The sequence below is a fragment of the Mustela lutreola genome, chromosome 9 (assembly GCF_030435805.1).
Source record: "Mustela lutreola isolate mMusLut2 chromosome 9, mMusLut2.pri, whole genome shotgun sequence".
Classification (NCBI taxonomy): domain Eukaryota; kingdom Metazoa; phylum Chordata; class Mammalia; order Carnivora; family Mustelidae; genus Mustela; species Mustela lutreola.
The window spans coordinates 145,606,172-145,629,022 of NC_081298.1; the positions used below are offsets into that span (position 1 = coordinate 145,606,172).

A 22,851-nucleotide genomic window follows, 5' to 3' on the forward strand; every position below is an offset into this window, starting at 1 on the left:
GTATGCACCTTCGTGTCTCCTGAACAAATGCTGACCAGGTGTGTGTCCAGGGGTGCAGTTTAGGCCTCACTCTGGAGAATCTGACGGATTTGTTACTTTTTATTCTCCCAATTTGTGTGTCTCTTCTCGCCTGCATTTTATAATGAAATGCTGATTCGGTTGTACCGACATCCTTTGTGAATGACACAGACGGAAACTGCTCTCTCGCTCGGCCCGTGTCTCGGGAAGGATGTCTCGTTTCTCTTTGCCTGTTTCATCTTTGGGAGGAAAAACTGTAACTGCTTCTCGGCAGAGTTCGGTCTGTTTTCCGTCCACACAGTCCCAGTTGCAGAGGCAGGAGCAGGGAGACACGGCCTGATGCTTGGGACAGAGGGAGATGGATCTAGGGCCAGAAGAGCACTCTTCGGACTGTTCAAGCAGCGTCCAGTTTTGAAGATTGTCCCGAATTACCTGATCCCACCAAAACCACTCCTGCTGGGTGCTGAAGGGCAGGGCGTCACCGGGGTGCCCACGGCTGGCGAGGCTGGTGAGACCGGTCAGCTTGTCTCTTGCCGCGGTGACTGTCGCCCGAGCACAGCCGGAAGAGGGGCGTGTGGGACGTGTCGGGGCTCTAATGTCCAGGCTCAGGTAGAGCCCCCGGAGGACTCTCGTCCCAATCAGCTGCCCCCTCACTGTGCCACTGGAGCCCACACGGCAGTCTCAGAAGAGGCGCTGGCCTTGGGTCAGGAACCGGCAGGCACAAGAGGGGGCACTGGCGGGGTCTGTGAGCCTCTTGGTTAGAACACGGGGAGCCCAGCTTTCCAGACAACTGGGGCAGCTTTTCCTGTCCCGGGGTTACCTCTTCCCAAATGATTGGAGTTCAGAGTGGAATGTACCCGGAACTGACACAATTTTCGGACTTTCTGGTCGCCATTCATCTTCCCAATTCAGGACTATAATTTATTTATTTGTGTTTTGGAAAGGATTCTTGAACGTCCACGTCACTGGTCTTACTCAGAAGCAATAGAAAACGTGGAGCCACACACCTGCTTTACCGTGTCTCACATTAGCGTTTCGGATGTGAGCAACAGACGTTTGTCATTTGTGGGAAGCGCGTGCGACGAGCCCTTTCCGAAAGCACGCGCAAGTCAAGGTCATGCATTCATTTCACACTTAACATCTTCAGGTGTGCTTCCCCGAGGCCAAACAGCCCCACAGCATAGGGGATTTCCTTCATGCTCTGTGTATCTGCCCGATGTTCCAATATTATTTTTTATTCATGTGATCACAAGCGTCCTGACATTTCCGTGTAACAAGCCTGGTCTTTCTGCTGTTGTTACCGCGTTTCAGCATCCGGTGCCTCATTTCCATAGAATATTCCCCGAGTCCTTGGTATCACTTGTCACAGTGAGTTTCTTAAATTTCCCTTTTTATGGAAATCAGTAACCTGTTTCAAAGAGATTGCTTTGTTTACATTTTGCTGTTATAGAATATAGAGTTAATTAGAAAATCCCCAAAGCCAAACTGACCTGAAATTTATCTGGCTTCATTGAAATGTCAGTAACCTAACCTCATGGAAACAGAAGTTATGATTTTACTACAAATGCTTACATGACTTATTTGAAAATTATCAACACTTACATAAAGGAATCCATGTGAGTTTTTCACTTTGGCGTAACGCAAATGTCAAAGAAAAAATACAAACATCAAATCTGTACTTTGGGGAATGTCAAGCGTACAGACACGCACACACGTACAACCACGTTGTAATTATCACCTCAGGATCTATTTCCAGCAGCGCTCAGATGTAGGCAAACAGAACACAGAGTTACGCCGCATCACAAACCCTCCGGCGTGGGAGATCCGGCAAGCACTGGCCGAGGAGCCCCACGCGTCTGCGGAGCCCCGAGGCTCCATCTCAGTAGGGCATTCGGTTCTCTCCCTCCTCATCTCCCGTTTTCCCGGGAGCAGGTGACGTGAAAGGTGCTGGGGAGACAGGGAACCTGGCGGTGAGGGCTGGGGGCTGCGGGCACGGGCAGCAGGGAAGGACCGTCACAAGGGACGGGCGCGTGTCCACGGGAGAGGTCAAGGTGTCTGCGGACCGCCTGTGGCAGGGAGGCGCTTCCGTCTGAACCGTCACAGGATTCTCCCTCGGGTCCCTGGGGCACGTGCAGAAAGCCAGTGAGTGTGCATTTCCCAGATCCGAGTGACAGGTTTGGGCTGTGCCGGAATTGCTCACTTACGTGTTACTTTCCCCAGGAAATGAGGCCTTTGGGACCTTTTACTTCATACACTCAACTTTGCAGACTTATTAATTAGCACCGGAAAAAGCAGTGAATATTTGTTAAGTAAACAGGTGGGATTTCTTTCTCTTTAATGCTATCGCACGGGGAGATGTTACATCTTATCTGCAAGGGCTGAGATAAAAGTAATACAATGTTTTTAAAAATCCAGAACTTCAAAGGCAATACTAACAAGACTTGTATTATTCCTTTACACATTTTTAAAGTGATTACTGTGTGCGGGGGAACTGGCTCGGGTGGTGTGGATCCAAGGAAAGCAAGACTGATTCCATCCGCAGGATGTGGCCGCGGTGCTGGCGTCTTCACCAGATGGAGTGAGGCAGCCTCGGGGCCGTGTGTTATCCACGGTGTTCGAGTCCTTGAGGAAGGTTCTCTGCCCTTGCAAACTCGCACTAGGGTATCTTTTCTCAACATTTGGATGCTCCGTAGGCCTTTGGAGTACGCCTCCTCCGAAATAAGCCCTTGACGCAGGGAGTTACTGGGGCTGCATCTGGGAAAGGCTGGTGAGGAAGGCCTGGACAAGACGCGCCTCAGACACAGTCGTCCCCTGCCGCCCAGGCCCTTCGTGCTTCCAGCTTCGCTTGGAGGTCACTGGCAAATCAGCATTCCCAGCCCTCGTGGAAACGTCGTCCACCCTCTGCTGTCACCAGCGCCAGGTGCCACGTGGGCCATTCGGAAAGCTGTGTGGTCCCTGAGCGCCCGTGGAAGGGGCTGGCTTGTCTCTGCCCACCCCGAGCTCAGCATGGCTGGGACAGTGCATTAGAATTCATTTATAATTTATTACAGTCTTTAAGAAAAGCTTTCCCTTACGGACAAGGACACCTCTCTCCCCATATTTTCACTTTATACGTAGTCTGAAATATTTGGGGAAAAGTATGAGGAAGTATGAAAAAATACAGTATTTTCAAAAAATAATGAGGAAGTCCAGATATTTAAAAATGCAGAAGAAGTTAAGCAAAATCCCATTATGTTGGTCCAATCATGGACGGACATCTTCTCAGACATCAGTGCTGGTGAGCACGGGAGGAGCCTGGACGTCGAACTGGATGCGTACTATCCGCCTGACGGGAGCCCATCTGCGGCGAGGCCGGCTCTCCTCTCCACGGTGCTTTCTCCTAAAATGTGCCTAAACACTTGTCTGTGTGATTCTGAGCTTCAGTGACTTTAATTGCTGCATAACATTTCCATTTTGGGGTGCGGCGTGAGATATTCACCTCACTTTATAGCGTCAGCTTGAGGGGATGCCCAGATACAGGGTCAAACATCATTCTAGCATTTCCGCGAGGGTGTTTTTGGATGAGACACACATTTACATCCAGTAGCTCAGTAAAGCAGACTGTCCTCCCCATCGGGCCTCAACCAACTAGTTCAAGGTCTGAGTGGAACAAAAAAGGTTGATGCTCCCCAACGCGAGAGGGAGTTCCTCTGCCCCCCTTCCTGCTGGGGGGTGGGCTTTTTCCTGATTTCTGGGTCTCTAGCGAATCAAACTTGGGGCTTGTCAGCCTGCACAATCACTGGGTCCCATTCCCTAGAACAGGATTTGTACATTATTATATTGTATTACAATATTATTATCTTATCGCGTCATATTATGTTATCGTATTATATCACGTTATTGTAATATTACCCAGAAGCCTAACTTGTTCTGCTTCTCTGGGGAGCTGTCCCCAGGTGGCGCCTTCACACGCTCCGCCCCTCAGGAATTTTGAAGAGCGTTCCCGACAGAAACCCCCACCCCAACTCCGGCCCCCCCACGCCGTCCTTCGAGCACTGGCTTCTTCACAGCGAACAGGCGTAGGTGGACGCGGCTGGAAAGCCCTCCCGAGGGTCTCTGCGGCCCCAGGAGCTCTCACGCTCTGAACTCATCGTGGGGCCCACGGCATCCAGAAAGGCATTTTCTCCCCTGTCTGCCTTTACGTGGATCCCACTTTCTTTCAACTTATTTATCCTTTCATATCTGGTTTGATAGTGACTTATACACACGTATCTATTCTACACAAACCCTGAAGGAAAAACGCCCTGTTTTTCTTATCGGTAGTCCTAAATAAAGCACCCTCGGTACACAGCGGGCGCTTGGGGAGCCTCTGCAGAGCAGGGCTTGGAGAAGCGAGTCCAACATGCAAGGAAGGTGACTTTGCTCGCACAACTCCAGATAAATCAAGAAGTTGCTTATTTTTGGGTAGTTGTCTCTAGAGGCATGACTACATTTTAAATGGATTTGCTTAAGTCACATTGAGCAAATTCGTCCTTGGCGGGACTGCGGCTTACTTGCTACCGTATCTTAAGAAACATGTGAGCCAAAAATTCAGCTCCCGAGGGCTCATGTACCAAATACCAAAGGTAGTCACAGGGAGAAACTTCCAGTAAGTCTTTTCTGGTGTGACTTCTCAATTGCTAGTAATAGAGCTAAAATAGCTAAGTTTTATTTATTAGGAAAGGATTTTTTTCATTTGCTCCTTGTTAGGGTATTTTTCCCTTGAAAATAGCTGTGATGGCACTGGGCATGTGTTTGCCCTTCAGATCTGCACGGCTGTGGACCCGCACTGCTCGGGTGAGGCTGCCTACTCCCCGGGGTCCCCGGTCCGACTCCCTGAGCACTGCATGCCAGAGGGATGTCCAAACAGCCAGTCTGGTGGCCAGCATCGTGTGGACTCTGCTAGAATCAAACACAGCGGCATATGAGACTCTCGCGACAGTTTCCTTCCCACGGCGCTCCAGGGATATTCACCCCACCCGTGCTGAGGTCCCCGTCTTGGAGAAAAGTCATGTAATGCACGGCATTTTGCTGCTGTTTCTTCTTGTTCTCATGTGCTACCTTCACGAGGTCACATCTAATTCTGAATTTTCGTGTTTCTTGGCCCCCAGCACTTTGCTATTTTCAAGAAAGCTTCTGCCGTCAATCCCCTCTGTTTGTGAAACTTGGGATTTTCACCTTGAATCTTGCTGCAGGGCCATGAGACACGGAGTTGCAGGACATTGCCAAGGCGCGGTCATTAGCTGACAGGAGGTTTTTGAGGTGGGGATGCAGCGAAACATTTTCCCAGAATTTCTGAATGCTCCAGGCAGATGCTACGTAAGCATGGGGCGTGGTCGACAACTCTGGTTTCCTCTGGCAGAACTTGGGCCAGGGCCGGCGACTCTGGGGACGATCAGACAAACCAGATGACGCTCTGAGGCTCCTTTGTCTGTCCAGACTGCATTTGGTTCCTTTCGTGTACACTGACCGGCACACGCACGTGCAAAACATGCACACGCCACAGGCACACACCGAAGCCAGCACCCCCGTGGCAGGTTTCACACGGCATGAGCCCCGGCGTCTCCGTCTGGACACGTGTGCATCACCGTACATGTCCCCGTCTAGGAGCCGTCTTATTTCAGAGCTGTGCTAACGTCTCCCTTGGAAATGACCACTGCAGAAACTACTGGTCAGCCAAAGTGCGAGCTTAGGTGTATCTCCCGGGCCCCGTGCAAGTGTGCCGTGGCTCCCTGTGGGGGCCGAATCCCGAGAACCGGCTCCGTGTTCCGTCCTCAGCTGCTCCCTTCCTGGAGCTGGTCCCGATCTTGCGTTTGGAGGAGATAACCAATGAGTGACTCTGGGAATTCAGAGGAGGCACGCTCCCCGCTGCTGCTCTGGGTGCATCTCTCCCTCCCTAGCCCCCCTTGCTCTGCTCTGCTCCCCAGAATGACCCCAGGCTACGGACAGACCAGCATCTTCCCTCTGAAGCACCTATGGCTTCCTGAAGAGCGATCACCATCCTGGGTTTTGACTAACGGGCCCATCAGTGGCAAGATTTTTGAAAGCTGCTCTGTCAGTGGGATTTTGAGGAATGAAATGATTGTTCATTTAAACGCGAATCAGCCTCAGGTATAAAGGGTAGGAGGAAGCGAGTCTCATCGCACAGGGGACCAGGTCCCGTCTCTTTTCCAGCTGTTTTTGCACGGATGCGTCGTGTTCCTGAGGATACTTGGGAATTCATGCCGATGATACGAACGACAGGGAAAATGCTTCTGGGGCTCTGTCTTTGTCTCCTCTCCCTTACCAGGACTCACGTGGGAAACCGAGGCATTCCCTGCACCGAGGCATGCTGCACTCGCACATCCACCATGATCCCTTGAAATCCAGGGAGTGCAGACAATTTCTGTAAAATGCCAACTCTTGATATTGTAGGTTTTATGGGCCACGAATGGTGTCTTTGTCACATCAACCTTTCAATTCAGTTAAAGTGTTTACCACTTTACCACGATAGTCTGGGAGACTCTCGTGTGTCCATAACGGTCCCATATGGCCATCGGAGAAGCCCCAGGCCCACTCAGGCAGGGTTCATGTCTTGCCTCTCACCTGGACAATATGGCGGAAGGGTTGGGGTTTCGCTCTGGTGGCCACTCCGCGTGACAGGACACCTCAGCAGGGTCTCTTCCTCTCCTGCTGGCCAGGAAGAAACACCTGCCATGCGACTTGCCCAGGAGAGGCCCAGACGGGGGTCCCCAGGAAACGCAAGCCACTGTGGCCCTTCAGGTCACAGCTGCGAGGGACGGATTCCACCAACACCCGAGTCACTTGGAAGTCGCCCGCAGGCGAGCCCACACGTGAGAACACAGCCCAGCCAAATCCCTGAGAGAAGCCTGAAGGACCCCCAGCACCTAAGCCTGGATTCAACCCATAGACACGGAGTGACTGCAAGCATGAGTTTTGTCACCACCATATATGCACACACACCACCGCTTCTTTATCCATCCATCTGCGGAGGGACATCTGGGCTCATCCCACAGTTCGGCTCTCGTGGACACCGCTGATGTAAACCTCGGGGAGCAGCTGCCCCTTCGAATCACTACGTTTGTATCTTTTGGATAAACACCCAGCAGCGCTGTTGCTGGGTCATAGAGTGGCTCCATTTTCAACATTTTGAGGAACCTCCATGCTGTCTTCAGAGTGGCCGCACCAGCTCGTGAACACCGTGCAGCCGTCAGAAGATGAAATCTCGCCACTTACAACAACGTGGATGGAACTGGAGCGGATTATGCTGAGTGAGATCAGTCCGACAAAGACAATGACTGGATGATCTCACTGATGGGTAGAATTTAAGAAACAAAACAGATGAGCGTAGGGGAAGGGAAGGAAAAATAAAATAAGGTAAAAATAGAGACGGAGGCAAACCATAAGAGACTCACCTCTAGGGAGCAAACTGAGGGTTGCTGGAGGCAGGCGGATGGGGGGATGGGGTAGCTGTGGATGGCCCTGAAGGAGGGCTGAGATGTGGTGGGCACCAGGTGCTCCACACAGCTGATGCGTCCCTGACCTCCGCACCATATGCTACACCGTCTGGGTATATGTAACTGAACTGAATTCAAATAAAATTTTTTTAAAAAGACTCCATGTATGGGGTAAATGGTTAGGCATCAGGAGGTGACTGAGGTAAGTTGTTCTCAGCTTAAAGGTCATCCAGTCATGACCATGGCGGGAACTGGCCTGTAGTTGTAGTTCACAGAACCCCAAGCTTAGATAGAGCTGTGCTGAGCAAAGACCTCATAACATCCTAACTACAATATAATACAGTGTGATACAGTGTAACACAGTGTAATGCAGCGTGATACAGTGTAATGCAGCATGATACAGCATGATACAGCGTAACGTAGCATGATACAGTGTAACACAGTGTTACACAGAGGAATATAATAGAATGTAATACAAACACACTATTATACAAAAGGTGCCCTGTGATTGTCAGTATAGAATTATATAAGTGACTAAAGGAAGCTTAGAATAACACAAGGAGCACCTGGGTGGTTAAGCCTCTGCCTTCGGCTCAGGTCATGATCTCGTGTCCCGGGATCGAGCCCCACATCGGGCTCTCTGCTCAGCAGGGAGCCTGCTTCCCTCTCTCTCTGCCTGCCTCTCTGCCTAATTGTGATTTCTCTATGTCAAATAAATAAATAAAATCTTAAAAAAAAAAGAAATAACATGAGATAGACGTGTAAAGTGAATTAAAAAAATAAGTTTGAAAGAAAACTCTGAAAATATCCTACAAAAATGTAAACGGAGAACTCATCCTCTGGAGAGGAGGCTCCAGGTCTGACGTGTGAAGCGCATCCTGGTCTGGGAAGCTACTGTCTGAAGCTGGAGTTCGTTAATGTGACCGCACACACATATTATTTATGAAGAACGTTTTCCGTCCTCGGCTGTGGTCCTCCATCTAGATCAGGTATAGGATACATATGTGAGCAAGTCTTAAAGCCATATATGTTATTTAATTAATCTAAAAGGAAGAAACATTCTTTCTGCAGAGGTTTTCAGTGGTAAGGGTTGCAAGTTTTGCCTCGGACCTAAATTACATCCTGAGAGACTGGCAGCGGGCTACCCCGCCGACGGCTCACTCTCACGCCATACAGATCTTGGAATGGCTCGTCCACGGTGCACACGGTTGGGAGTTCAGCGCTTGCGGAGGAGGACTTCCCTACGACAATTACAGTGTTAGCTGTAGAGAAACTGGAGAAAGCAAGAGAGCCTGGATAAGAAATCACCCACGGGCAGAGGGGCAGCTGCTTGGGAGCCCCTGGCCGGCGCAGGGCATGTCCCGGAAAGGTGAGGGAGGGAGTGGCCACGGGTGGGGCCACAGCAAGCAATCATCAGCCACAGAGGCTAACGGCTGGGAGAGGGTCCTCGTGACCCATAGGTGGGCTTCTGGGGAAGGAGAGGGCGCGTCAGGGAGAGGCGCCCTGGGGGCAGGGGCGAGGGGTGAAGAGGGAGAGAGGGACATCATGCAGACGGACAGGAAGAGGCAGCAACACGGAGGCACAGACGCTGGCCGTCCTGAGCAAAGAGAGGCCTCGGAGCCGGGAGTGTGGCCACCGCGGACGGCCCTGGCCAGGCAGCAGATGTGTCCAGAAGAAACGCAAGATGAGCGTCTCAAGTTTCCAGCGGGTGGAAACCGCCGCCAAACGTCACACGAAGAGGAAGAGAAAGCACAGTCCTGCACGGTCAGTGAACTGTCCTCACCGCGCTTTGGTTGTAACAAGAAACAGCTCTTATTCAAAATCTAGAATTGCACAAAACTGGGAATAAGTGAATTCGAATCAAGTGAAAAACAGAAGCGTTGGGAAAAGACAAAAAAAAAACCCAAACCCTGAACTGAAAATTAGTCCAGTGGAGAGGGTCAGAGTGCAATGTGGGGCCGGGTCCCAGGGGCCCAAACTAACCGAGGGCTCATCGAGCGAGACGTGGATTGGAGACCTTCCAGGGAGGGAAGAGCCCCGACCACATGATGGGGCCCACCGGGAACACGGCCTAGTAAACGACTCACCTTGAAAAGCAAAGAAAAATCCCTAAAGATGTCTTGGCAAAAGTACCACATATCTTCTGTGGGCAAAAGCATGAAGCTGACGTCATCTTCACGGACAACACACAAAGCTCGGCTGAGGCCAAGAAGCATCCTCAGGGACCCTCGGGATGGAGGCCAGCCTGGTCATCTGCCGAGGATCGGGGAGCCTGCTGTCCCCAGACACTCAGGGATGCTGCGGGACAAGCCACCTGAGGATCTGGTCCCGCACACCACCATGGCGGCCATAGTGACATCCTGTCCCTTCTCCTTATTGGGGCCAGCCTCTCTGCTGCCCTGACGGCCTGAGGACAAGAGGACACGTTTGCATATATGCTGCGCCATCTTCTAGACTGTACGTCTGAAGGTGAAGCTGGGCCCAGTTTCTCCATGGAGCTTTAATAGTCAGTGTCTGCTACTTTTCAAATTAGGGTAAAAAAGACCTGAAGCTTTAGTTTCTTCTTGTGAAAGATATTTCTAGACAAATATTTTAAGTGAAAAAAAAAAAAAAGAACAATCTGGTGTTTCTACTTACAGGAATATATAAACTAGTGGATTTTGAAAGAAAAAGACTGATTTAGTTAAGAGACAGAGAGAGAGCATGAGCAGAGGGAGAGGAAGAAGCAGGCTCCCCACTGAGCAGGCAGCCCGACGTCGGACTCGATCCCAGGACCCTGGGCCACAGCCAAGAGCGAGAGACTCAGCCCACTGAGTCACCCAGGTACCCCAATAAATGAGCAGAGTTTAAGATTTCCTTTGGTCACGTCTTTTATTCTAACCACAGGTGGTTCCGAGATCAAGTCCCGTGTTTGCCCCGATGTAATGCCCCAACTGGGTGTGCTTACCAGGAATTAAGGACAGTAACGTTTTATTGTTTTTTTTTTTTTTTTCCCCCTGAGGTGGGGAGAGGGAAATTGAGTGATGTGGACAATTTCTTTCCTAAGTTTTAAGTGAACCGACAGCAGTGCCCTGCCCCAAAAGCCTGTGTGTGCAGGTGTGTGTGCAGAGGTGTGTGTGCATGCGTGAGCGTGCGTGTGTGTGTGCATGCGGGGTCTTGGGGGTTTACTTTTTATTCTAAAGATTTTATTTATTTGACAGACAGAGATCACAAGCAGGCAGAGAGGCGGGCAGAGAGAGAGGAGGAAGCAGGCTCCCCGCCGAGCAGAGAGCCCGATGTGGGGCTCGATCCCAGGACCCAGAGTTCATGACCTGGGCCCAAGGCAGAGGCTTAACCCACTGAGCCACCCAGGTGCCCTGAAAGTTTGTTTAAAAATACGACTAGCGAGATCACGGTCTATCTTCGGTCTTCAGACGGGTGGAAAGCCTACGACAGGGTTGTGCTCAGGCAAATCTAGATGTCGGCCTTCACTTTTTGAAACCGTGGTAGAGGCCAAGCCGCGTGTTCAGCCTGAGCGTGAGACGGGGACCAGGAGGTACAGACTGTCCGGGGGGGCTGGCGGCCTCCTAGAGGCAGGTGCAGTGGGGCTGGGCTCTCCTGACGTGAGCCCTGCGTGGGGCTGGCGGGCGGACCCGCACCCGAGCGCCGACTCCCGGCCCTCCGTCTTCAAACCTCCAGCAAGCACAGAGCCGCGCCTGCCTCTCGGAAACGAGAGGCCTTCTGTGTTCCTCGACGTCCGTCACGAGAAGGAGAGCTGAGGTTTGTTCTGCAGCCGTAATGTGAACAAATCACCCCAAGCACTTTTTTTTTTTTTAAAGTTTTTATTTATTTGAGAGAGAGAGAAAGAGAGCCCAAGAGTGAGGGGAGGGGCCAAGGGAGAAGCAGGCTTCCCGCTGAGCAGAGGCTGATGTGGGACTTGACCCCAGGACGTCTGAAGGCAGACGCTTGACAGCTGAGCCACCCAGGCGCCCCTGCACATGTCAGTATTAAGAATTCATACAATCTATGTATTGGATTCGATATCATACTGATGAAGTTAAAAGTTTGTCCTGATCTTAATAGACACAACAAAGATTCTTTTTTATCATTATTAAGCTAATAAAAAGTAGTGACGTCTCTGGAAACACGTCTGCCTGTGGAAGACATACGCAGAACTTGTGATTTCCGTCAGTGCTTCCCGCACACACGCGTCCGGTGGACGACTACTGAAGGCGAGCGGAAGCAGCCATTTCAGTAAGGTCCGAGTTAGACAAATATCAACATTCGTTTCTAAAAAATAAATTACTAAACGGATAGACAGTCATTTGTCTTCTTCTATATAGAGAATTTGCACGTACCTCAGAGGGCTCTCACTTCAAAGGTCCCTTGTTTCTCAAGGGCGCAAGGGGAGGGAGTAGAAAGTCTGACGTTGTCATCTTGCGGAAGACGGAGTTCTCTTCTACAAAGAGACAGACGATGGTACTGAGGAACTTCGGGAAGAATTTGGAGGCTCAAGAAAACAGTCCGGCCTAATTTTTAAGACTCTCAGAACTCATTCTAAAAAAGTAATGCTTTGGAAGACAGGAGAGAGGGAGGGGTCCCAAAACCCCGTACGCACGTGGCTCCGCGCCCGAAACGCCGGGCTGCAGGCAAACGTCTCCAAACACACAGCTCCGCGGAGAACGGGAGCGTGTGGTTTTCGGCTTGTGGTCACGCATCTCCCAACAGGACATAGGTGAGGACGCTTCCTTACTTACAAAGACGTGACGACATAACTTCCATCCCCTTCGTAATCACATGACAATCTCCACCTGGACTCTGTGAGTAGAGGCACGGACCTTGTTAATACACTTTGTTAGATTAAGAGAAAGAGAGGAGGCCCTCCGAGTGTGCGTCTGCTGACAGCAGAGCCCAGGCCGGCCTTGCCTTCGTGGGCCGGCTTGGAGTGCGGCCACGGGCCAGCGGAGAGGAGCCAAGTGAGACTGTGCTCGGCCGAGCCCTTCTGTTCCCCGCCACGCAGAGTGGCGCATGCCCTCCTGCTCTGCGTACTTGCCGTGGAATGCGTCCGTACTTGATGGATTCTGCCTCAAAAAGCAGTGCGACCTTTGACCAAGGGACAGATTTAGCCTCGAGAAGCCGGGAGGTTGGGACTGACCATTGCACGTCCCTCTCCCAGTGTTGGATCCTCTGCAGAAAGGGTTCAGCCAGCAGCTGGCCAAACGCACGCCCCGGTCATACCCGCATGTCCCATGGTTGGGAGACACAGCCGGACACAGCCCCGGCCTTCTGCACTCCTCCTGAGCATGACCTCGACTGGGGTCACATGGGAAGCAGACCCCCGGGGGCTGCTTCCCCACCAGGCACATTCAGCTGATGCATTTCCAGCACACGGGACACTTGAATAATGATCTGTTCTGGGGGATCATGAAGGCACAAGAAGTTTCAAGAACTACTGCGGGGACAGGGGAGGAGTGTTGTAGATACCCAGTGTCCAAAGAACCGAGGGGAAAGGCGCGGGTCCTGACAGAGGTGAGGACAGAGAGAACTCGGGCCAGGGGCCACCTGCCATCTAGTGGCTGGACCTGGGGATGGACCACTCTGCAAGGACGGTGGGCGTCACCGGACCGGGTCCTGGAGTGGCAGGAGACTCCAGTTACCAACGCAGACCGTAAGCCCGGTGCAGCCAGCAAACCTAGGGCCATCAGAGAGCAAGGACAGACTGACGGGGACGGAATAAGTACCGAGCAATCCCGTTGTGCCCCTTCCGAGCCCACGGGAGCCGGCATGACGTAGGTCGGTCAATCACAGTGCGTCGCACTTTGCAAACGGCCGACCGGGACGGAGGGAGGGAAGGGCTCGCCCACCGTCACGGAGCACTGCGGGAGGGAACAGCAGGCCCAGCATGGCACACGGCCATGGCGCTGCTGACTGGACCAACACGGCCTCTTCACGACCCAGAAACCCTGAAGATCTCCATGGTGGGGGCCATGGGCTGCCACCCCTAGGAGGGACACGTGGCATGAAGCCAGGTGCAGCAGAAAAGCAATCTCGACCCCGTAGACGGAGGAAAAGCTCCTCCCCCCCTCCCCTGCCTGAAGAGCTCAGCTCAGATGGAGGACCTGGCCCAGGAATGGAGTGGTCACCACACGGTGTGCAAACCGGCTGGGCTGGACAGGACAGGCAGGGACCTGGCCTGGCCGGACCTGTGGGATCGCAGTCCTCTCTGTGCCCCACAGCTCGTGAGAGGCCCCGAAAACTGTTTCAACCCTCTGAAATCCCAGAGCCCCACCCCCCTTGCTTGTCCAGAACGACGTGCACACCTTTCTGTCGACGGTCTTTGGAATTGCCCTATCTGTGTCCCTTTTTTTCACACAGGCTGTCACGCTGGCCTTGGCCCAGTGACTGCCCTGAGCAGAAGAGAAAGCCAACCCAGGAGGGGCAGGACTGCAGGGCCAGAGCCTGGCCTGAGGTCGCCGTGATCGGAGGACCCCCATGGGCCCGGTCACGCCCCAGATGCTGGAGGAGGCAGGAAGGACCCCACTAGAGCTTGGAGAGGGAGTGTGGCCCTGCGGCACCTCGATTTTGGATTTCTGGCCCCACAGCCGAGGGAGGAGACTCCTACTGTTGTAGGGGATATTTAGGCTCTGTGGGCAAGGCCTTTGATGCCTTTCTGCCCTGAGTCCAGGAGCTTTTCTCTATGGAGTTGCTGTGTTCTGGTATTAACCTCCCCGTGGACCTCCTGTCCTCCACACGCTGAGTGCGAAATGAGCAGATGACACGGGTCAATGCCCTGGGGAGGCTCAGTGAGAAAGAGAAACGGACCACCCCAAGCAGCGCGATGCCACGTGTGGCGTGGCCCCGTGGTCACTCGCAGAGGTCACCGAGGTTGGGATCTGTTCCTGGGCTGCAGGAGGCGGAGTGGAGAGGCACTTGGGCAGGGCAGTCGCGGGAGCGCTGGACCGCTGGTTGCGGCTCAGGTCGCGACCTCAGGGTCCTGCGAGGCCGGCCTCGGCTCCAGGTCCTGTCCCTCTCCCTGCCCTGTTCACAGGCTCTCTCGAGCAGAGAAGGCAAAGTGAAGAGGAGACACTGGAGTTGTTGGGTGGCATCTGCCAAACGCGCATCACCGGTGAGGACAGAGTCCCCACGAGCCGACGATTCCGCAACAGCCCAAACCGTCGAAAGGCACAGATGTGACTCCCCGGGACCTCGGAAGGAACATTCCTCCAACCCGGAGGACACGGGGCCGTTACAGCCTCTGCACCGGACACTCATTGTCGCGGGCGCGGAACAAGGCACGAGGGTCCCCAGGCTGGGCCGGAGGCGGGGCGCGGCGGGGCCACGGTCGGGGGACCCCGTCCACACCGCGACCCGGCCCGGCCCGGCCCCGCGGCTTTCCTGGGCGGCAGGGGGTACTCCCCGGGGAGACGCGGCCCCGGGGCGGGATCAGCAGCTCCGGGTCAGGCTGCGCGTGGGATCTTCCGCGCGGGGGAGGCAAGGCCGCGGGCGCCCGGCCCTGGCAAAGGTCCCTCGTGCCGGAAACGTGCCTAAAGGATCGCGGGGGCGCGGGCGCGGGGAGCAGGGAGGACGCGCCGAGCAGCAGGGTCAGGTGTGCGCACCGGCGCCTTCCGAAGTCCCCGAGGGACGGGGAGCGGCAGGGGCGCGCGGGGGTCCCGGAGGGGCGGACCCCAGGCGCCTGCTCGGTCCCCCGACGCCGCCCTGCAGCCGAGCTTCTGCCGGACGCCGCAGCCGAGCCGCCCGCCCCGCCGAGTGCCCGCCGCGCGCGTCCTGCCTCCGCTGCCCCGGCCGGGCCGCCCCGGCGCGGGAACGCGCGTCTCCCCGGCCCCCGCCGCGCGGCGGGGCGGTCAGCCCGCGTCTGCGGAGGCCCGGGAGGCTGGACACGCCGGGCGCCCCGGAGCCTATTCCCGACGGGCAGGACCCTGACCCGCGCTGGCCGGACGGAACCGCCGGCCCCGCCCCGGGCGCCCGGGCCGCGTCCGCCGAGAGCCCCGGGGAGGTGCCTGCGCCCGCGGGTACTGCCCCATGGACCGTCCCAGACCCTGCGTGGCCCCGGGAGCGCGTCGCTGTCGCCCTCGGACCCCCGGGTTGGGGTCGGAAGCTGCCCCCGGGCCTGCCGCGCGCCGCCGGCTGGGACGCGACCCCCGCCCCGCCCCCGCCGCCCCCGCCGCCCCCGCCGCCGCGGAGCCCCCGGAAGCACCCTCGGGGCCCAGGTCACAGCGTCTGAAGCCGCGAATACCGCGAGATGTGACGCCGCACTCGGCCCACAGGGAGATATCGCGAGATGTCCGGGAGCGGGCGGGCTTCGCGACGAGCGGAAATCCCGCGAGAGGAGACGCCGGAGGCGTTCCCGGGGCGATCCGACGGGGCGGGGACCGAGACGGCGGTGGTGAGGGTGGGCTTTTCCGGGGACGATGCCCTCCGCCTTCTCGGTCAGCTCTTTCCCCGTCAGCATTCCGGCCGTGATCACGGTAACTTGCTCCTCCTTGACCGTCCGTTCGGGCGACGGTACCTGGGTCCGCTCGGGGTTTGCCCGCATCCGCTGTCCACACCGACTACCGCCGAAGGGGACGGGGCGGGGCTTCCCGGTGGGCGGGGGTTCGTCGTGAGCGGGCTCTTTTGGGGCGGGGCTCGGCGGTGGGCGGGACTCTAGGGGCGGTGCCCGGCGGTGGGCGGGGCGCTCGTGGACGGGGCGCTCGTGGGCGGGACGTGCCGGGGCGGGTCCGGGCGCTGTGGACCGACCGCGGGCGGAGTTGGCGGGCGGCGGGACCTGCGGACGCTGCCCTCGCCTGGTCGCCGCCCTCGCCTGGTCGCCGCCCTCTGCTCCGCCTTTCTCTTCGGGCCCTCCGCGCGATGGTGGGGAACCGGTGGTCGTGGCCAGTGTTCCGTGCGCAGCGGCCCGGGGCACTTAGAGTCCCGAGGGCGCTGCGGGACCGGAGGCAGGTCCGGCCTGGGCGGCTGGACAGAAGGACAGGGCAGGGCATGCGTGTGCGCTTGCGTCGGGAGGTCTGGCGTTGTGGGGGGCCCGCGCCCCTGGAAGGAGATCTGGGCATCTGGGTGGGGGCATCGGACCCCGCAGGGGTGCGGCCCGTCTCCGGGTGTGGACCGGCCCGTCTCCGGGTGTGGACCGGCCCGTGGGGACGCTGAGGAAACCCCCATCTTGGCACTGCTGGGAAGGTTGCCAGAAAGCTTGGAGAAGATGCCGTCGGGGAATTGGGACGCCTCCGACCTCCCAGGCCCCGAAGTGTGAGTCTGAGCGACCAGAGTAGGTCTTGTTTCGAGTCTTGGGGCACCAGGGCCCCCCCGAATGAGACACTCGCCCGCTCAAGTCCTCAGAAACCCACAGACGCGGCTCTGTTCATACGCAGGGGAAGCCAGGGGCCTCCGGTGGGAGGTGCCGCCCGTGGACGGTGATGCTTCCCTGTCCAGGCTCCGGCGGAGGTTGCAGCGTGGTCCCCTCCGACCCCCCAACTCAGGTTTGCCCGAGGCCTGTGGGGACGGCTCCGGCAGAGGGGCCGCTGCCCTGCCTGACCCAGGAGGCGTGAAGCCGGGCCATCTTGAGCTGAGGACGGCGAGGTGATGGGTCTGGTGCTGTGTCTTCCAGCAGACAGACTGGACCGAGCCGTGGCTGCTGGGACTGGCCGTCTTCCACGTGCTGTGCCTGCTGCTCACATGTCTGTCCTCCCAGAGGCACGGACTTCAGGTCGGACACTTCCTGTGCCTGGGTGAGTACAACAAGCCACACTTCTGTGGCGCCGGTCCCTGCGATGTGGCCCCCGCCAGGCGGCATCTCAGCAGAAGCTTGACTTAGCACGGGAGTGAGGCGGTGAGCGTGTGTTGCACAAGCAGCCGTGTGTGGCAAGCGATGGGTAGAGTGCACGCTGCCTTCCGGTGCGGCCTGCGGCCCGGGAGAGCTTGGTGGGCGGCGCCAGCGTTCAGGAAGTCCTCCCGCACCTGGCTGCCGTCTCTCAGCTGTGGTGAGTACAGGCGGCTGACGGAGGGGCCGCCGGCAGCACCGTGCAGGGCCTGGGCAGGCTGCGCAGGAGCCGACCCTGGCGTGTGCGGGGCCTGCGGCAGGAGCCACGCAGCCTCTGTGTGGCCTGGGGCCCCGGACGCGCACTCCCTGTGGTGAGCATGGCCTGGGCTCGGAGGAGGGTGATGGCCTGCCCAGGTGCGCTAGCAGGTTAGAGACAGAGACAGCCTGCGACCCCAACAGCTCCGTGGGGGAGGAGAGGGCTGACTTTGCCCCTGGGGACAAGGGATAGGGATGCTGTGCACGTGCACATGCATTCTGACCCCGGAGCCGTCCCACCAGCCCGAGGCTGATTCGTCCTGTGCAGCATCGTTTGCTGCGTTTGTGTGGGTGAAGCACAGAGAGGTTCCCTAACTGCCCACTCCGCGCCCGGGTGGCTCAGCCGAGCCCCGGACGCTGTTGGGGGTGGGAGCCATGCTCGCTGCACGCCTCCTGGGCCTCAGCCCGTCTCCTCCGCTCTTCTCTGTCTCTTCTGGGGCTCTGTTGGTGTCGCTTTGGGTCCATTCATGGAGCAAAGAGTCGGGACATTGTAAAGCCTGGTGCATCTCTGTGATTTGGGTCAAGAACAGGAGGTTTTGCACGTTAATTAGTTAATTTCTGCGAGGAACGAAAGCACTGGGTGCTCACAGCGGCTGCCGGCCGTGCTGCACCGTGGCCTGTCGTCTGGAGGCCGGTGTCCGCCCCGTGTGCTCCGCAGGCTCTGGTCAGGACTGCAGCAACTGCCTGCTTCTGACCGCAGGGCTCAGGACGGCCGTGGGGCTCTTGGAGGGCCGTGGCCTCTGGGACCAGTGGGCAGGTGTCCGCAGTCACCCCTGCCGCGTCCCTGGCAGGCGGGGCATGAGGGAGGAGAGCAGGTCACTTCATGCACTCGGTCTCGTGACCCTGGGCGTTCTGTGTGGCCTCTGGGGGAGGGACCCCAGACCAGACCGGGTGGGAGTGCGGGTTGGGGGTCGCGCGTGGGCGATGGCTGTCAGGCACCAGCCCTAGGCGCTCGCGGCTTCGTGCTGTCCATGGGGACATCAGGGCCTTCCTGTGTCTCGAGTGTCCTCATCTTTTTTCTGGGAAAGGGAAGTTCTACAATTTAAAAATTCTCTGAATTTGACCTCACACTCATCTGAAATGGAAGTTATGTTTTCCATCAAATTCTTGCTTTTCTGTGATATTTTATGTTAAACCATCGCAAAAAGGACGTATGAGTCTGTTACGGTGAATAATCAGTCACCCAAGTCCCGACACGTGATTTCTCTCTTTTCCAGTGACTTTGGTCTATGGTGCTGAGTATATCAACGAAGTCGCGGCCATGAACTGGAGGTAGGCCAGCGCCCGCTCGTCCAGACCGTAGTCGGGAACCACACTCCAGAGGGGCTCATCCAACAGGGGCATGGCACGCCGACCGCGGGAGCCAGAGAGACGGGAGAAGGCGGGTCACTGGGGCCCGGGGCAGACCCGGGCCTCTGCACTGATAGGGTTAGGGTTGAGGAATGGCTTGTTGGCTATGTGAGGGTTTGAAGATCGGTTAGTACAGTGCATGGCAGCGTGAGAGAGGTCGGGGCTTTCGTAAAGTAGCTCTAGCTGCTGCCAGATGAAGGCGGTGGAGTTTTAGGAGAGCTGGGGCCACGAGTGGTCAGAGCAGCGGGTGGTGTGCTGCGAGACCCCTGCCCTCTCTGGGCCGGCCGTGTCTTCTCGAGGCCACAGAACGTCATCCTGGCAGAAAGCCGGGGCTGCCTTCTGTAGATGACCACTCCACCCCCCACATGCCTGCGGCCTTGGTCGGTCAGGGCAGCCTTTCAGCTCCGTCACCACCGCGTGCAGCGTCACGGCTCTCCTTCCGTCCTGCTCAGGTGTCAGGTCCTGTCTGCGGTTACAGCCCCGCGCCCACAGCCACAAGTGTGTGCTGGATGTGCTGTGCTGACGGCGAGGGCTGCGTCTGGGACCCTCGGCCTCGCACACCGGCTGGGACCCTCGCGCACCGGCTGGGACCCCCGCATGGGCGTCTGGCCCACTGTCTTTATACGACCTGTGACCTTAAAGTGCTTTTGACATTTTCAAGTGCAGAGGTGTTCATGCTCTTAAACATAAAGAAAAGAGAAAAAGTTGTAGACTCTGAGCAGGAAGGATTTGAAGACCTTCCTGTGGAGCCTGCACACTCGGGTGTCCAGGAGGTTGCCCGGCTGGGCTAGATGGCTGTGCCTCTGCTGACGGCTAACACCCCTCCCCCTCCGGCCCCTGCGCCTCCTTACTCAGCCGAGGAATGAGGACACGGAAGACGCCGGACTGACGACCTTGTCCTCCCTCTGCCTGGCCGCCTGCTCCGTGCTTTCGGGGTATGGCTGTGGCCCCAGCAGCCCCCCTCCCGCTCCTGGCTCTCCCCTTCTGCAGGCGTCTCCTCAGACAGACACCCTGATGGTTCCCACTTCTCTTTGTCGAAGGGCGTCCTGGTCTCCCCCATCAGGGTCCTTCACGAGGAGACTTGAACGCGGGTCACTGTCCCCTTGGGCCTGCACCTCACCTCAGCGCAGAAATGCTCTCGTGTGTGACAGCGTGGTCTGCGTACGGCCCAGCCCGCGGTTACTCCGTCTGTGGGTTACCTGACCTGGATCTCTCCCTGTGAAACCACCGGCTCCCTGGATTCGGGACGCCCTGCTGCCAGCTTCCTCCCTTCTCAGGGCCACCCCTTGTCTGGCTCCTTGTGGTTTCCTCCACGGGCCGAGGGCACCAGTCTTCCCTCTGCCTTGTTGCCGGACCATTGCTTGGATGTCTGATGAACATCAGGAAAGTAGCACTTCCCCAGAGCCCCCCGCCCCGGAGCTGTCTGCAGGGCACTCGCCTCTGGTAACTGAGGACAGAGACCTCATCATTGTGCAGAGCTTTCCTCAGGCCCTTGTTCTCTGGGACACACCAAGAGTGTGGCTTTCTCCCGTCACCACAGGCCCTGCCCTTGCACAGATGACAGCGGCCACCTCCCAAGCGGGGCTGTGCTTCCCCTGGTCCCAGCCTTTCTGCATCCCTGACCAGACAGCAGGCAGCCTCAGCCTGGCCACGGCAGGGTCTCGGCCACAGACTGGCCAATCCAGGCTTCATCCGCGTGGAAGGGGAGTGCAGGGCGCCTTCTGCGGCCCATGCTCACCTCCGCACCCTCCCCGCTTCCATTCTCTGGGAGCGTCGACCACGACGTGTGTGTCTGACTGTCTTCATGACCCAAACCTTCCCGGCACTATAAGCTGCGTGTGGCTCGTCTCGTCGGTTCGTGGCCACGACCCCAGGGCCAACACCTGGCTCCTCTGCCCTGGTCCCTGTGCTCCTGGATTGCTGGGACTTCGCACATGGTGCTTCTGCATGTGCCCGTGCTGGCCGTGGAGGGACGCTCAGCTGCGGCCGGCTTCTGCCATTCACTGGTCCTGCCTTCAGGCAGCTTGGACAACGCTGTGTCCCTGAGCCTCCCATGTGAAAGCGGCGTGTGGGCGAAAGTTGCCCCAGGCGGAGAGCCGGCTCTGTCCCTGTCTCGGACAAGCTCGGGGACGATGCAGCCCGTGTGACCTGATGGCCCGTGGGAGCCCGGGAGCTGTTGCCGCAGCACACGTCAGGTCTGCCCTCAGACCGAGGGCGTCAGGTCTGCCCTCAGACCGAGTGTGCGAGTGCTTCCTTTGCCCGGATAGCCTTGGGCGGTCCATGTCCCTCCCGCTGCCGTCTCCCTGGTGCCTGGGGTTCCGGCCACCTTCGCCGTGGGCCCGACTGTGTGTGCTCCCGACAGGGGTCATGGGCAGCAAGGCGGGGCTGGTGGGTGGGCTGCGGTCGAGGGGCCGGCGGTGGTGGCTTGGTTGACCCAAGAGCTCTCCAGGAGCCTCCGCCAGAGGATAGCACTAAGGACGTTTTGTTATGTCAAGTAATTTCTCTTTTTCCCTAAAACAGATTATTTTCGAAATACCAGTATTTCGACTCACGGGGGATGTTCATTTCCATAGTGTTTTCGGCGCCGCTGCTGCTCAACGCCATGATCATCGTGGTACGTGCGGGCCGCCCTGGGTCCCGGTTCTCTGGGCGCTTCCCTCTCTAACGTCCCACGACGATCGCTTCCAGGTGATGTGGGTCCGGAAGACCCTGGATGTGATGACCGACCTGAAGACCCTGCAGGAGACGAGAAGACGAAGGAAAAGGAAAGACTGACGCGGGCGGTCGTGTCGGTTTCTTGGGGGCACCGGGTTCCTCCGCGTCCTCGCCCCCCGCCTCCCTGTCGGCGGCCCGCACGTCTCACGGAGGGTCCGCGCCCCAGAGCACACCTCGCGTTGCCCTTGAAATAAACGCTGCTGACACTGCCGTCCGTGTGAGTGTGTGTTCAGCCCGGGTCTGCGTACGGTTTGCTCCCTCTCCAGCTGCGGTGTGTCCGTCGGTGGTGTCTGCAGCGAGCTCCGTCCGCTGAGCCGTTGCTGTCGCTTGTGTGATTGGCCGTAGTTACAGGGCCTTCAGGCAGCATGAAAACCTGGAACCAAGTGATACACCGTGTTGTCCCTGTGTAGGCACCATCAGGCTCTGCTTCCTGGGCCGTGGCCACCGGGGGCCCCCCATGTGGCATGTGGCCGAGTCTTTGACATTCTGGGTCATCCCTGGAGGGCTGGAGCCCAGGGATGCTCCTGGGCTTGCTGCGATGTCTGTGCTGGGGAGGGTGCAGTTCGGAACCTTAGCGGTGCCGAGGTGGGGAGCCCTGGCCAGAGCCGCCTTACTCGAGGCCCCGGCAGCAAGGTCCTGAGAAGACGCATGCCTCTGAGCGTGGGGAGCCAAGTCCTGGGCGCGAGGCTTCCGAGAGCCCCACACAGTCGTCCTTGGACAGAGGGTACTTGGGGCCCCTTGGGTTCTCACAGTCGCTACGGGAGCTGGGGCTCGAAGGCCTCGATTCTGTGGAACATCTGTGAATGAGCCTGTGGGGGAGATTTTGAGGGTGTGTGACTAGGAGTACAGGTATCGGCACGGATAGATTTTTATAACAAGTAGCAAAATTACATTCCTTCCTAAATTTCATTTTTAAAGAAGTAAATCCGTGTGCTCAGGAACAGGCTGTGGGTTTTACGGGAACAGATCTGCCCTTACAGAGTCCCCTTCCCAGTCTGCCGTCCGTGCTCCGGGTTCTGTCCGGTGTGGCCGGAGGACCACCGGGGAGGAGAGGTCCGGGTGTGGAAGTGCACAGTGTTCGGTAGAGAATGCTGCTGGCTGCTCACGTGGGCTGGAAAAACAGTAGTTTGCGAATACTTTAAGAAACTTTAACGAGATTTTTCTAAGTGAAACATATTCTTCAAATTAAAAAAAAAAAAAAATGTCCTCTTGAAAGTACTTAACGTT

The 22,851-nt window shown here is 57.2% G+C and overlaps 1 protein-coding gene across 6 annotated transcripts; it reads left to right on the forward strand.

Annotated features, from left to right (window-relative positions):
* The first annotated feature begins 15,801 nt into the window (after window positions 1–15,801).
* Window positions 15,802–21,834, forward strand: TMEM18 (transmembrane protein 18). 6 transcript variants are annotated; one of them, XM_059132798.1, is made up of 6 exons: window positions 15,802–15,958; window positions 16,665–16,733; window positions 17,092–17,212; window positions 18,777–18,831; window positions 21,430–21,523; window positions 21,598–21,834. In XM_059132798.1, the coding sequence occupies exons 1-6, from the start codon at window positions 15,902–15,904 to the stop codon at window positions 21,682–21,684; spliced, it is 483 nt and encodes a 160-aa protein (XP_058988781.1). In that variant the 5' UTR covers window positions 15,802–15,901; the 3' UTR covers window positions 21,685–21,834. The 6 variants fall into 6 exon arrangements, with proteins under 6 accessions (XP_058988781.1, XP_058988782.1, XP_058988784.1 ...); XM_059132799.1 differs by having other exon boundaries at window positions 17,095–17,212; XM_059132801.1 differs by lacking the exon at window positions 16,665–16,733 and having other exon boundaries at window positions 15,803–15,958.
* Window positions 21,835–22,851: the final 1,017 nt, after the last annotated feature.

Bases quoted from the DNA above. Each gene is read 5' to 3' on its own strand.
- TMEM18 (XM_059132798.1), top strand. From the start codon at position 15,902: ATGCCCTCCGCCTTCTCGGTCAGCTCTTTCCCCGTCAGCATTCCGGCC. The intron at 17,213-18,776 runs GTGAGTACAACA...TCTCTTTTCCAG, and splicing joins CGGACACTTCCTGTGCCTGG to TGACTTTGGTCTATGGTGCT. The intron at 18,832-21,429 runs GTAGGCCAGCGC...TCCCTAAAACAG, and splicing joins GTCGCGGCCATGAACTGGAG to ATTATTTTCGAAATACCAGT.